Source organism: Hydra viridissima, unplaced genomic scaffold (genome assembly GCF_058129835.1).
Source record: "Hydra viridissima isolate aposymbiotic clone 2 unplaced genomic scaffold, HvirCarnegie_v1 scaffold_2, whole genome shotgun sequence".
NCBI classification, from domain to species: Eukaryota; Metazoa; Cnidaria; class Hydrozoa; order Anthoathecata; family Hydridae; genus Hydra; species Hydra viridissima.
This window is the reverse complement of record NW_028324301.1, coordinates 5,760,048-5,775,504: the sequence shown is the minus strand read 5'-3', so window position 1 is coordinate 5,775,504 and position 15,457 is coordinate 5,760,048. Positions and strand designations below refer to the sequence as shown.

Sequence of the window (15,457 nt, the reverse complement as noted above, 5' to 3'; positions counted from 1 at the left end):
TCGACTAACCAAAATTGAAGATCTACTACCTCAAATAACACACAACCAAATTATAGAGATAATTACTTCAGACCAAAAAGACAAAAGAACAACTGGAATAATGCGCAAAATACACGAACGGGCACCCATGAAAGTCAAAGGAATGACATGCCAGTTCGTTGATAATATGACTCAATATCAGAAGAACAATTTTCAATATTAGGATAACACTACCCTTGATAAAGACTACCTTTGGGATGACTCCTACGATTACAGATATAACCCCTACACAAACGATCAGACGTCAACTTTTGATGAAAGTTAACCATATGACACCAGCGCCGATTATTACAATAATACATCAGGAAGAAATTATACGTCTTATAGGATAGAGTGTCCACATTTCAACACCCCAAATGAAGATGAAGGAAACAAGAAATTAAGCAATTATTTATTAATTATTAATTATGCAACAGGAAAGTAAGAACTTACGTGAGTGTAATAAACAGATCACCCATGAGATGAACTGTCTGCAAGATCAGTTTCGATATTTGCTAAAAAACGTTACTGCACGAAATCCACTGCAACAAGAGAACAAGGAATTGGACGAGAAAGATTTTGATCAACTTATCAAAACAATTTAAGAAGCCCAAAATATGAAAGACATCAAATGTGAAGATCTACAAATTACCAAAAAATGAAACCGGTTCATTAAGCAGCTCCCATGACATTGAAAGTGATGTAAAAATTGATCAAAATAATACTGACGAAATAGTCACAAATACCTACCCCGAAATACTCGATGATAATTCTAAAGTTGAGACAGGAGATTACATTACACCTGAAGATTTCACTGCAGAATATAACGTGGAAATAAACGATGAAATTGACCAAAAGATAAAAGAAGAAACAAATATTCCTGTTACCATAGCAGAATTACATCAACAGCATGTAGTTGATGAAACTCCAATTGTAATACAAAACTTATGTTACAAAAATCAAGGATATATTGATGTTTCCTGGAAACCAAAAGCGTTAGATCACTTTAATGAAAATAACAATGACTCAAGTAGCAGAGAAGCAACAACGACTGAGTTAGAAATTAAAAATCAATCAGAAAGCGATAATTACAATAACGACAACGAAGATGGAAATTATTGAAACACCTCTTGAAGCATTTTGTTGAAGCAAATTATTGAAGCATTTTGAATCCAACAACTGAAGAAGAGTATTGTACGACAGTAGAAGAACATACAGAAAGCTGTATCACAAGCCAAATCGGTTTAAGTTCCCTAAAAGACTTGTGTACAAGTTCAGAAAACCAAAGCACAGCTCAGTTAAAAGTTAATGATAATCATGGTATCAGAATCATCAGATACAAATGTGTTTCCTACAAAATGGAGACTCTACAAAGAATTAGAGTATACTTCTGAACCAGTGAAAAAGCTTCATCCTCCAACTCCAAAGAAAGTTTCTTCAGATCAGCTACCTCACTTTCCACCCAAAAACATACCATTCAATCGTTCATTCCGTTTTTCTGAGCCGTGTAAGGAAAGGAGAACCTTTACTATGACTGCTCAACTTTTGCAACTCGTTTTGTTCATTCCAATATTTCTTCTTTGTTCGAAAATGACCGATCATGTACCGACATATTATTTTAAGATGGCTAAACCACTTATCAATGAACACATAAACAAAGTAGGAAATCAGTTTAAAGCTTTCTTCGAAATTCAAGTATCGTACTCCCTAAGCGTTTCAAAGTTCCCAATCTTTCTCAAAATACCAAGTATAAGGAATTATATAATTGCTAATTCTTATCAGGAGAATAATGTTTTAGAAACATCATTAATTGAGGCGCCCTCAACTACAAAAACACAACGCTTTATGAATGATTATAATGCATTAAGTAAAGTACCGAAAAACGGTAATGTTCCCTTGGCTAAGACGTTAAAAACACCGACAGATTTAAATATACCAGTAAGAGCACCATTAGTTGAAACACAAGAATACAATCAGAAGTTAAACAAAGTAGATTTAATGACAAATAACTTATTCATTTTGTTATTTTGTTCCAGTTTACTAAAAGGGTAAACGAATTTCAAGGAAAGTAAGTTAAAGGTATTACGGGTAACATGCGCTGGGATAACGCATAGGGAGATTCGCGAACCCTACCCATGTGAGCGATTTAAAATATAATTCGGTTAATTTGATAATTTGATTTTTTATTGATGATGATGATGATAATGATAATTATGATGATAATAATTATGATGATGATGATAATGATATTTTTAATAAAGATTATGATGATGATATAATAATAATGATGATGATAATTGAAGACCACACTGGAAAAACGATCAAGCTACATTTTTATTGTTTTGAGTAAATTAGATTTTAAACTTCAAAAAACCATAGCTCACTTTATTTTTAAGCTAAATATCTCTATAATTTGATTGGTTTTCTAGTTATATAGTCAATTATTATATAGTTAAACTGTTGCCGAATATAACAGGGGCAAAAACCCAAAAAAGGCAAAAATGTAGCTTGATCGTTTTTCCAGTGTGGTCTTCAATTGATTATGGTGATAAAGATGAAGATGATTAAGATGATGATTTAAGATGATGATGATTTAAGATGATAATGATAATTTAAGATGATAATTATGACGATGATGATTCAAGATGATAAACATGATAATGATGATTTAAGATGATAATTATGATGATGATGATATAAGATGATTTATGACGATACGACAACGACGACAACGACGACAACGACGACATCGACGACATCGACATCAATGACTATGACGATCAAACGTATTTTTATGTGAAATGCAATATTGAGGTTTAAACTTAGTGAATTTAGTTTTGCATTTCTTTTTAAACAGCTTTTTAAACCTTTTTAAACATAGCTTTTTTTCAAGGCAAATTTTCAGGTTTTAGCCTTAGCTCTTTTGTACCTACGCATTTTTAATTTTTGAGATGATTTTTTTGTCGACTTTTGTTTTTGCACATACGTTATAAAGGTTTTAAGTATATAATAACATATTTTAATTTACTTGATTTATGAAAACTATATATAAAATTTATGAAACGGAATTTTAAGAGTATTATTTGAGATTTACGATGAATTATATTGATTATATACCAATTATTTTAACGGTTATAATGTAACTATTTGAGATTAAATAAGCATCGCAAGAACTCTTCTACTCAAAGCAAACGAACCAAAAACGAGAACCAAGTATAACATAATATCCCATACAAACGTCTAAAACTTCCAAACGTAATTTGAAAATCAAGGGACGATTTTCTTCGAAAAAGAGAGCTATGTGAGGAGGGAGAACTAAAATAAAAACGACGATCGATAAAAAAACATACGCAAGATGATTCACCAACTCTTCACATAAATAAGTGATAAAGCGTTAGAAGAAAAGTTAAATACAACTGTGAAAAAACGATAATGATAAAGCAAAAAAGAATTAAGTTAAAAACAACTAAGAATTAAGAGAAAAGACCTAAACGCGAAGACTCGTAAACGATAAAGCGACAATTAGAAAAGTCAAACACAACGATCAGAAAAGACTTATACACGATGATTCACCGATCTATCACGTAAGTAAACGATAAAACAGAAAGAAGAAAAGTTAAAAAAAACTGAGAAAAGACGTAAACACGAAGACTCATCAACCTGCCATATAAATAAATGAAAAGATAACGCAACTGGAAAACAAGCAAAAAACTATAAAAGCTCAAAAAAGAGATCCTTGAAGAATTAGAGAAGAATTAGAGTTAGTTGAGAGAATTAGAGATAGAGAGATTAGAGTAAGTCTGATGAGTACGGTCGTCTTTTTAGAAGAAGAAGATTTTAAGAGAAAAGAGTTTTTAAGAGATTTAAAGAGGATTTTAAAGAAGAGAAAGAATTTTGTGATTAGAAGAGTACTTTGAGGAACAAGCAGTTTTATAAGCAGTTGAATAAGCAGTTGAATAAAAGAAGAAAAGAAGAAGATTTTAATACTGGTTGCTGGAGAATAACCAGAAGGTTTAAATAAAGAAGTGATATTAGTAGTAAAAGAAGTTTTAAAAGAAAGGGGAGTAAGTGATATAAACAGTATTGAACACTGCAAGAAGCGTAAGAGAATATTGTTTGTATTATATAAAAGTTAAAAAGTATAAGAGTGCTAACCATTACACATTAATAGAACATTTGTTGAGTTTTGTTACATTACAAAATATAGTGAGGACGGCGAATTTAAGTTTAGCCCTTTTAGATTAAACCTTGCCCATTCCTTACCAAACTATCCCCAAACCCCGCCTTTACCTAACCAACTACTCCCCAGACCTAATCCACACAACACTAAACCCAAAACTTCCCCTTCTCCTTACTCTTACTTTCACTAAACTAAACTAAAACAAACATTAAAATAAATAAATATTTTGAAACATTAAAAAGAAAACGCCACCCTCACACTAATTTATAACCGATGCATATGCTAAGGAGTAATTTCCGTATATTTATATTTTTTTTAATTCTTACGTTCTTAAGAAATGTCTCTGACTCTATATTAAAGGACTCCACCTATACGCCGGTGTATTCGGTAACGATCCATCTGCAAAAACGATAACCAAGCCCAAACTTCTCTGTAGCTAAGGTCCCTGGCCGTCTCAATAAATTCTCTAACTTTGTAACTCCTTCACGCTTGCGCATAACGCAGGACCCATAGTGCATCCCTCTGTCCTGTTGTAAACTTTGTTTGGCCATCAAATCAAGACGTTTTTCGGATGGCGGTGGATGGTAACAGTTTGTCGGATGGTGGTGGAAGTAAGAACTCATTTAATATCAACAAATTGAACAATTGCACTTATCATTTTGTATTGCATTTGTAATATGTAATAAAAAATGTCTTACTTTAATTATGAGGAAGCAAAGCAAAAAACAGTACAAATGCAACAACGTTTAACTGACCTTGTTAAGGTAAAGAAGTGTCTTTCGGACGCATCAACCCCTAACGTCGCAAGTGTTACTAATTGTGCATTTTTTAATTTTAGAGTTTTGGGAAGTTTAGAGGGAATAAATCAAAACAAGTAAGATTACCTTAATCTTTAAAAGAGAAAACGGAAAGTTGATCAGTACGCAGATGCTCAGCATCTATCTGATTACGTCTGTTAAGATGTAATCAGATAGATGCTGAGCATCTGCGTACTGAGTCAATGGCTTACCAAGTCCGCATCCGTAAACCCTCCCAAAAAGATGTCCCTTTACGATCCAAGTACCAGATGCAGTATGTATATTTTGCAGTTGGTGTCGGAAAAGAATTTAAAAAAAAAACATTTTACTTTGCTGAACTGCGTTTGCGTTGGATGAGATACACGAAAACTAATCGATGAGTATCAAACAATCTTTTCGTTACAACGCTTTTTTTTTATTTTGATAGCACATATAAACATCATTTTTTTGTTTGTTTGTTTGTTTGTTTGTTTGTTTTTTTGCATGTACAATACAGCGTCGTTTTAAATACGAAATAAATATATTATATACAACAAAGAAGTTGACGAAGAATCAAAAAAATTAGCAGGCAACAGATTTAATATAGACAAATTTTTTTTGCCTTGTCCAAAGATCTCTTTTCATTGCGGTGTGAATTGATTCGAGCTGCTTCAACGTCACGAAGGCGCTCTTGTTATGACTGAACTTTGCAGCAAGTTGTTGGTAGCTTTGAGTGTAAACTTTTAACGACGCACTTTTACCGTTTTGCTGAGAACACGAGCATGCTGACAGATCCTAAGTAAAACTTAAAAGTTTATGCCACCGCAGAAAAGCAAACTTTATGTTTAGTTTACGAGAAGAAAAAGTTTAGAGGAAAAAACATTGTTTCATAAACAGCATACCTTCAGCGCATTGTCCAGATCAAAAACGAGACTTTTAACAGTCTTTTCGAGAGATAAAAGCTGATCAAAGAGACTTTCTCTGGTCGACACTTCGCTTTCTGTTTTTGACATTGGAACCATCGAAGACAGCACTTCTTTATAGATAGTTAGGTAAATGCTCAGCGCGTCGGGGTTCTGAAAAGCGGAAAACAGGTTGTATTTTTTTTTTTTTTATCTCTTTTTTTTTTTTTTTTTTTGTTTGATAACAAAGAGTAAACTTAGCACTACTGCTAAAAGTTGGTGAACGAAAAGTTGCGCTCATACCTTGTCCACATCTTTCACATTTGGAGACGACAGAAAAGACTCCGAAGATGTGTAGTAACAGGGTGGCAGGCTGACAGTCGAAGCATTACGTTTCTCTTCTGCTGCTGCGAACTCTCCCTGGAACGAGCATCAAAGGTAACAACATCAATCTAAAACTAACAACTGAATAAGAAGAAGGAAAGAAATGACCAACTTTTATCGAGCGGGTATGAAACGTACCATTTTGCACTTCAATCCTCTTATAGAAGATAGCTGGTATTGATTGGTGATGACCTTCTCTGCCATGTCGTAAAAAATCTTGTTCGCCGACGAGCAACTCTTCAATTCGCAAGTCAAAGTAACAACGGCGACCTTGGCGAGGACGGGAAGTGGCAAATCGTCGGAGCTTTTCTTTTCTATGCCTGTTGAGGCGTTTGTTGACAGTGAAGAATTGAGTCTGTCGTCGGTCATGTTTTGTTTCCCGACCGAGTTTTTGAAACTATTGACGGTAGTACTTGTTGTGCTGTTTACAGCAAAAGACACTTCTTTAGAGCCATCGTTGACAGTGTCGAGTAGAACGTTTGGTCTTCTTCCCCTAACCAAACTCCAGAGCAAGATTGCAGTCGTTCCGATCAGAAGAACAGTGAGAACCGCAACTAAAAAGAAAAAGCAACGCCTTTAAAACGTTTGTTATCACGTCCTGCATTTGGTAGCGTCTTAAAAAAGCGTCGACCATTCGAAGCGTCATTTTTTCAAGCAACCTTTTACAGATTATTGCACAAACCCAACGTACCTAAAGTCGTCTTGTTTGCTTTCGCCATTTTCGCAATTCTGAGTCGATTTTCTCGAAGACCGAAAAACATTTTGCTTTTTTCCTCATTCTCGTCTCCTATTTAAACGCTTAATTTAAAAATTCCCACAAAATTTCATCGGAAAAAAACTCTGAAACTTTTTGTTTTAGTAACTTTCGCTTTCTTGTTTTCGTATGCTGGTGTTGTTTTCATACATGTTTACAAACAAGGTGATAAAAACAAACTCGATCCCAGGACTAGTTGACTTTTATTTTGCTACGAGCTTTTTTTAGTAATCAGGACGAATTCTTAAGTAATCCAATAAAAAAGAGAATAAATCTAGCGCTTTGTTTTCTTTTACTACAATAGTTCCAAATCCAGCCCCACAATTCCGAGCGTAGGGAAAAGCCGTTCCCCGTTCTTAGCCACTGCAAGTTAATTGTCCTGCTCGTCGATGGTCAAGCTTATGAAAGGGTGGTAAACAACACTAAATAATAATTTGCTCAAGTTAAAAGTGTTCTTTTTGTTACTTTACGGTTCAACACGGAGTTACAAAAGCGAACAGATTTTTATCTTTTATACCGGTAATTTTTGTATTGACTAGCGAGCAGACAAGAAGCCGTTGTAGTGCCGATGTCTTTTTTTTCCGTTTTATCTCTCCCATATCAATTGCTTTAGAGGAACAGAGTCACAAACGTTTTTTGCTGGTGTTGGAGTTGCTTTTTTCAGATGGTGGTGCTGTTGTTGTTGCTCCTTCTTTTTCCTGTCTACCATTGCCGCTGCCTCGAACCGCAGCCTTTGTACAGGACGGTCGCATGGTTTATGCTTTGCGCTTGGCAGTGGTGCTGTAGGAAATTCTCTTCGCATCTGATGGTGATGTCTTCTGCATTCCGAGTGCAGAACTGAAGATAAAACTCAAGATTTACAAACAAATGTCGATAACATTTCGAGTAAATTTAAAGAATCGGATAAAATTTATCGTTGCTTTTTAATTTAATATGTATTTGCATACATCGGTCAAGTCCGTTGATAAAAATGAAACCGTCGTTAGTTAAAGAAAATACTCAAACTTTTTATTTACTAAAAACTATAAAAAAAATGAAATCAATCAATGAAATCAGTTTAAATAAGTTTGCTAAAAAAAATTTAAAATCATCAAATTGAAAAAAAAAAAAAAAAAGAAATAGTTATTATCAACTTTACATTAAAATTATATATAAGCACTATTATTCTAATACTTAATCTCTCTCTCTCTCTCTCTCTCTCTCTCTCTCTCTCTCTCTCTCTCTCTCTCTTACTCTTTTCCCCTCCTTTCCCCTTCCTTTCCATTCTAAATTCAAACTAATGCCCAAAACCATTAAAATTAACTAGAAAAGCATCAAAATGTTGAAGCCAATCGTTGAGTCGCAAATAGTTTTCATTTATTTAGTTTAATGTTTTATTTTAGCTGGTCTTGCAATTTAAAGGTGATAAGGAGGCGTTGGAGTCGATGTTGGTTGAAGATGTTTCGATTCCAAATAAACTTGTTGGTTTGGGTATGTTATTATTGGGAATATTGTCTGTCTTAAAAGCAATTCATTCATATCATTAAACTCTTTAAATCTTTCATCAAACATTTGGCTAGCTTTGTTATGCATTTATTTTATCGCTTTATACCTACTTGTACAAGTTAACTTAAAATTCCGTACTTAGTAAAGTTCTTAAAGCTTATTTTTTACTACAGTAAAAGTATACATAATAAATACTTTAAGAAACTTGCTTTCAAGTAAGCAATATAATTGGAATTACCTGGATCAAATTAATGTTAAATTTCTCAATTTTAAATTATCGTGTATTTTCAGTTATTGGCCGAGGAGGTGAAATGATTATCAGGCTGCAATCTGATTCTGGTGCTTGTGGATATGATGAGGTTTCCATCACTTGACCAGGATTTAGCACATCCCCATTTGATGTAGTCAATCTCGTTAAATTTGTAATCCATTTTAACTTGTTTTTTTTTCTGATAATTTATTACATCTTCAAGATTAGAGAAGCGAAGAGATTTTTTTACGGATATCTAAGACACAGGTATGGGTAAGCGAGTAGGTATTTCAATTAAACTTGAAGCCTCTGTTACACACTTCTTTGGGCACAGAGTAACTTTAGTAACTTTAGTTCTTGTCTCAGGAATTGTTAAGGTAACTTTAGTTCTTGTCTCAGGAATATTTAAGCTAACGGTAGAAACACCATGGGCATGACAAAGTTCATGCAGAGCCTCGATATCTAAAAATACGTCTACTTTTAGGTCCAGCTTAATAAGATCATTAAAGCCTCCAAGTATAACTACTAAGCCTGATGGCGCTTCTGTTACAAGTAGTTTTTCTAATCTTTTATACATTTGTATATGTACTTTCTAACCTCCGACACCTTTATTTATTATTTCAAGTTCTTTTCCGATATTGGATTTTAGTAAATAACGGTGCATTACAGAGTAAGGATGGTAAATCTTGCGGTTTCCACAATAGCCTGACGTCAAGGAATCACCTATTTACAAAATACGAATTTTGTTCAAATTATCTCCTGACTTACTTTTTTTTTGAAACTGTAACGGAGAACTTTCAGCTGGAAACTTTAATTGTTGCAAAGAGCTTTCGGTTGCAATTTTTAGTTGTTGAGGAAACCTTTCAGTTGGGTTATCAGGTTGTTGTGGAGAACTTTCAGATGGGTGATCAAGTTGTTGTGGAGTGCTTTCAAAGGGAATGTTAAAGATGCTAAATGATTGCTGATTTGTAAGCTCCCTTTCAATCTGGAGGTGCTATTGTCTCCTACAAACAAACCAAGTTGCAACCAGAACAAGTGGAAAAACGCACAATTTCAAGTTTAGATGCTATTGAAAGCGTTGTTACATTCCCCAAAACTTGAGCATCGGCAACCATTGTTTTCATGTTGCGCTTTTTATTCAAAAGTAAACAAAAAATTCAAAACAATGCAGGTCTTTCATTATTTTACTTAATCTAGGATTTCAAAGAATCTATATTTTAAACTGCTATTAGGGTCTAAGTCAAAGATTTATTAAGTATTCTTTAATGTCAATTAAACAGCAATTATTTCGATTAAATTTCGTTTAATTAAATAAACAATTAGTAACTTTCAAATAAAATTTTAAAAACATACATCATTTGACAGTCTATCCTTTTTATCTTAATTTAAGCGGGATAACTTTTGTTGAAGTAAAGAGAGTATTTTTAGTTGAGGCGCTATATCTTTTTTCGGTTAGCCGTTTGTAAGTCATCCGTAAGTATAAAACCTTTTTATTCAGATGTTTTAAAATTCAGTAACCTCTGAATGTTTTTTTTATGATATCATAACTTTATATATCTAAATAGACTCCATGTATTTCAAGTGATTGTTATGAAGCTTGTACTTTCTACATTATTAACGGAAAAGCAAAGTGCCGATGCTTAATGTACTTTATGAGAAAATATCACAAACACTGACAATGTTGTTTTGATCCCTTTAAAACATGTTGTTTTATGTTAAATCCTATGAAATTCTGCTTTATTACAAGCTCCGTTTCAATTTTTTAATGAAACTCGGTATGATTTATTATTTAAACTATAGAACAGTTTTTTTTCTTCAGTAAACAAATGAAATGTTAAATCAATAGGGAATAGTTTTTCTTACGTGAGATTCGGTGCTGTCAGGATCGATGTTGTAACAGTATTTTGCACGTAAGTTATCTCAAATAAATTGATTTCAAACGATGGCGTATTTAAAGTACTTTTTTAAGTCAAAATTTTGCTCATAAAATCGAATACTTTTGTGGTCCAAGATGGTCCAGTAATTTGAGACATGAAGTACGTTGTCCAATATGTAGCTTCACACGAAATTATTTTGCAGTCGTCAGCCGATTGCTGATTGATTAATTTAGTTTCATCTGTAAGTTTTATCTTTTCGATTGGTTTACAGAGATTTCCTTACTGCTATCAATGTCAAATACAGAGGCCGGACAAATTAATAGGAACACCAAATTAAAAAAAGAAAAACTTTCATGTGGTTTTAAAACCTTCAAAATTAAGGATTTTTCGTGGTTTATTAGTTAATTATTAATGCAAATTATTGCAAGTTTTTACACAATCTCAGAATCATCAAGAATGGATCCAGGCTACACAAGAGATGCAGCTAAAAGTGGCAAGATCTCAAGGTTCTCTACCTGATTACGACCCTTTCTTTGATTTATCAAAATATTTTTTTGTAATTTTAAAATTATTTTTTTATTTGAGAATCACGAGTACTCACTTTGATTTATCATTTAAAGCGGTAATTGAATATAATAATTAGTTATGAAGTGTGAAAAAAGTATTAGATAACTCGATTAAACTTTTATGTCATCAGTAAAACAAATGCTCATCAATTCCAGAATTTAGTAACTTTTTCTAAAAAACAAATGGTTTCATTCATATTACAAGGGTGGATAACTTTTGAATAAGTTTTGAGAGCAGCTATAGTTTTATCACAAAACATTTTTTAACAGTGTGAAACATTTTGTCTTTCAATAGATTTTGGATGTACAAAATTTAGTCTAGACAATTTAATTATTGAGATGAAAAGGTTTCATGATTGAAAGTTGTTATGATACATTAAAAATTAGAAGTTAAATGTTTTTGATATGGCATTATGACGATGATTAAAAAACACGAAGATAAACAGTAAACACTCAGTGTTTATTCGATATTACAATTTGACAGACGTAAGCGATTTTCTCCATTTTTGACTTTCTTCGTCTGCAAAACCAAATATATACAAATAGGCCGTCTTCATCTTTCGTTGGACGAAGTTTCCATTAAAATCCGTCGTTAATTAAAGAAAATACTCAAACTTTTTATTTACTAAAAACTATAAAAAACATGAATATTAACCAATGAAAACAGATTAAATAAGTTTACTATCAATTAAAGAGAAAACCTATCAAAAACAAAACAATCCGAATTGGTTTAAATAAAACACGTTAAAAACACCTTCTTTGCCTTTTTTCTTTTTGCCTCATTTTGTGAATTATTGTAGAGGTTTTGAGAACCTCCGTTTAGTTCGAGAGAAACTAACAGGAACCTGTAAAAATTGGTAGAATGCAAATCCAAGAACAAAGCGCACACAGAACTCGACGAATACAATTGTTTGACAGATTTCAATAAAAGCCAAGGTTTTTTGAGGGCAGTCAAAAATCAACGCGGTACAAATAAACGTTGAAAACAACTTTTTTTTTTTTTTTCAGGTTTGACAATGCGGTTTATTTCAAAATTGTCAAGTTTTTTGTTTATTTGAATTGAAAAATGTGTTGTTAAACGGAATTAAAAAGCTTCACCTAATGTAAGCAAAAATGATTTTAAGGATTCAATGAAGTAAAAACATCATATCATTCAGGATACTGATTTTTGAAGTATTAGGTTAGTAGAGTTTTCGGAGTAGTTTCATCAGCTTCGCTTTACTTTTTGCAACAAAACTATCTTTTGACTAAAACACCTTCTGGACATTGCACAACTTACTAAACCGACAGCTGGGTAGAAAGAGAAGAGGGCCGTGAATGTGAAAGAAATTCAAGAAGATTCATTTAAATGAGGCTCAAGACATGGTTATCCTCTGCACTCAAAATCTCAACATGACAAGCAAATAGCTATGGGCGCTCAAAAAATACTTGCAGGATTTGATATTGGTAATTATTCATCACAACACGAGATGCAGTCGGATCACAAAGTTTCGAACGCATCGCTTCAAATGCATCTAATTGTTATCGAAAAATTGTTTTCGATAAAAAAAAAAAAGTTGCGTTTAATGTCAAGTGTTTCATTTTGCAAGATTTCGATAGAAATCAAAATTGAGCTTTACTTTTATATTTTTAAAGTTTTAGGTTCAGTCTTTGAAATAACTAATTATCCAGACTTCAAGTGTTTTGTAAAGCACTTTGAATTTAGCGTTCCAGTAAGACCCTATGACTTTGAAGAAGTACACAAGTGGAGCTTGTACAATGCTGTCTTAAGTGCGGTCAAGTCAGAGCTTAAGAAAGATCTTCCGAGGTGTTGGCCTGACAGAGCTTTAGAAAGAACTGCAGAGGTGTTGGCCTGACAACTAACCGCCGGACATCTAAAGCAGAGGGTCTTTTCGTTTCACTCACTCAACACTACATCATCAAAGAGTAAAAGTTGAAAAAGTTCATCCTGAACTTTGTCAACTTAAACCGGCAGGCACCTTTACCTTTTTTACATTTACGAAAAGTTAGGCCATTTTTTTGACAAAATTCAATATCTTGGGAAACCACCAAAAAAATACGAGAGAAGACAACCAAAAAGTTACGAGAGAAGACAAGGAAATCGATCTCGAGTAAATTTATACGCCGACTTCGGAAAAAGCAGTCGATACGATTAAAAGTAAGGCAAAAAAAGGTTGAATTGAAAAAATACCAAAACCTTTTTTATATAATTTCCTTTATTAAGGAACTTGATGAAACGGCCCTGTTCAGCTATTCACGAAAGTTTAAACGATTGCAGAATTTTTATCAAGTATGTTTGGCTTTTGTTTAATAAAAAAAAACTGTAAAATGATATCGAATTAATTTTTTTATTTGTTAAAGAAAAAGTAATTAGCTTTAAAATGAGTATCGACATATTATAAAAATTTTAATATTTAGTTAGAAAAAAACAATTACAAAAAATCATATAGGAAAAATAAGAAACACAAAAGTTTAAACGAATTGCAACATTCGAACAAAAAATTAAAAAAAAAGCAAAATTAATATTTAAAGTGTCCTCCTTTGTTTTTATAGCAAAGATAAACTGGTTTATGCATTGATTCAACTATCAACGCGAGGTACCTTCAGCCAGTACTCATTCAAAAGTTGTTTCAAATGCTGAGTTGATTGAACTTCATAGTATGTCAGTTGATTGTTAATCCAAGACCAAATATTTTCAATTGGGTTGAGATCTGGTGATCTAGGGCACCAGGGCATCACATTGAACTTTTTTTTCAAAAATATTCTTTGATTGAGTGAGCTGTGAGAGCTAAAGCCCCGTCTTGTTGAAAGATGAATTGCTTGCTTTTGCCATACAAGTGGCTGATTGATGGATTTAAACACGTTTCCAATGTGTTCTTGTAGTTGTATTGATTAATTCGGCCTTTTTACAGCTCACAGAAGCCTATACCTTTGTGAGAAAAACATCCCCAGATGCCAACCGAACTTCCACCGCCTTGTCGACGATGTTGCAAAAACCTGTCTGAATATTTCACAGTTGCAAATCTTTTCACATTCTTCCCTTGCGGTTTACGACTTGAAAATTAGCTTCATCACTCCAAATAACATTTTCCCACTGTTCTACAGACCAGTCCAGCCTTTCTTTGGACCACACTCGTCGTTTGCGTTTATCCGTGATTGAAAGAATAAGTTTTCTAGCAGCTGTTTACGTTCCATTACCTTTGTCCAACAATGTTCGTGTCACGAGCTCTCTGCTAACTTTTGGATTATTTTTTGAGTCGTTGAAGATTGGTGCAAGCTTTTTGTAGCTGAGTCTGGGGTTTTCTCTGCTCATTCTGAATATACCACTTTTGTCACGGTTGGTGAGTTTGGATGGTCTCCCAGTACGCTGCATGTTGGAGATGCCCTTGGTAAGTTCCCAGGTTTTGATGGTTTTTCGAACGCAAGATTCAGAAACGTGAAGTATTTTGCCTATTTGAACGTTTGTGTGATTTTTTGTCCTCGCCATACCAATAACTTGCCATTTGATCTCACTAGAAACTGGTTTGCAACTCATTTGCACGCAATTGAAAATAATTTGAAATTTACAATATTTCAAGTTGATTTTTTAAAATTTAAAAGCTGCCTGATGATATTGCGATAAACTTTTTGATTGTAACTGACACATTTTGACTTTATTTAAAATTAAAAAAAATTTTCGCCCCGGATTTATCAATTAATTAGCAAATAATTGATCCATAATAAAATCGTTTAAACTTTTTTGACACCTGAATTTCGAAACCTACTTTTTTTAATTTTATTAACAAATAATTAATATACCAAATAAGAAAAAAAACTATTTTGAAATCTATTTCCGTTAGATTTTTATTCAAGAAAAACTGAAGATTAGATCTTAAAATTCTGTATTCGTTTAAACTTTCGTGAATAGCTGTATAAAGGAAGTCAATAGATGAGGGATTGCTAACGATGCTGCTTTAGCCATGAAAGCGACCACTCCTTTGTTCACCATTTGGTGTTTGCTTCTCCCTACTTTGTGGCGACCATTTGTTAAACACTGCCCTGAATTGATCGACTCAAGGAGGTCAATGACATCGCCAACAACCAATGTCCCCAGATTTTCTCTAGCATGTCCGTTAAAAATCGACTGCCTTGAGTTGGACAGTGGTCATGTCAAAATCACTGAACCAGTGTTCACTAGACGGAACTCAAACTAAATGACGTTGGAATCAATGCAAAGGATGAAGAGGGCTCTGATCACAGTTAGAATAAGAGGAGATCTGTTGCTT

General features: G+C 33.3%; 2 protein-coding genes across 2 annotated transcripts in view; one reads left to right on the top strand and one right to left on the bottom strand.

Annotated features, from left to right (window-relative positions):
- Positions 1-15,457, top strand: part of LOC149891668 (E3 SUMO-protein ligase ZBED1-like) — a 588,790-nt gene that overhangs the window by 425,482 nt on the left and 147,851 nt on the right. The window lies entirely within an intron of this gene.
- Positions 5,432-7,160, bottom strand: LOC149891675 (uncharacterized). Its single transcript, XM_090079209.1, has 5 exons — positions 6,952-7,160; positions 6,399-6,814; positions 6,180-6,296; positions 5,877-6,050; positions 5,432-5,769 (listed from the first exon to the last, which is right to left on the bottom strand). Exons 1-5 carry the CDS (start codon positions 7,019-7,021, stop codon positions 5,557-5,559), a joined length of 990 nt encoding a protein of 329 aa, XP_089935335.1. The 5' UTR covers positions 7,022-7,160; the 3' UTR covers positions 5,432-5,556.

What these genes read in the sequence shown, in the direction of transcription:
- LOC149891675 (XM_090079209.1), bottom strand. Translation starts at nt 7,021, where the DNA reads ATGTTTTTCGGTCTTCGAGAAAATCGACTCAGAATTGCGAAAATGGCG. An exon ending in AGCAAACAAGACGACTTTAG is followed by an intron (nt 6,815 to 6,951) that starts GTACGTTGGGTT and finishes TTTTCTTTTTAG; the next exon opens with TTGCGGTTCTCACTGTTCTT. An exon ending in GAGGATTGAAGTGCAAAATG is followed by an intron (nt 6,297 to 6,398) that starts GTACGTTTCATA and finishes TGCTCGTTCCAG; the next exon opens with GGAGAGTTCGCAGCAGCAGA.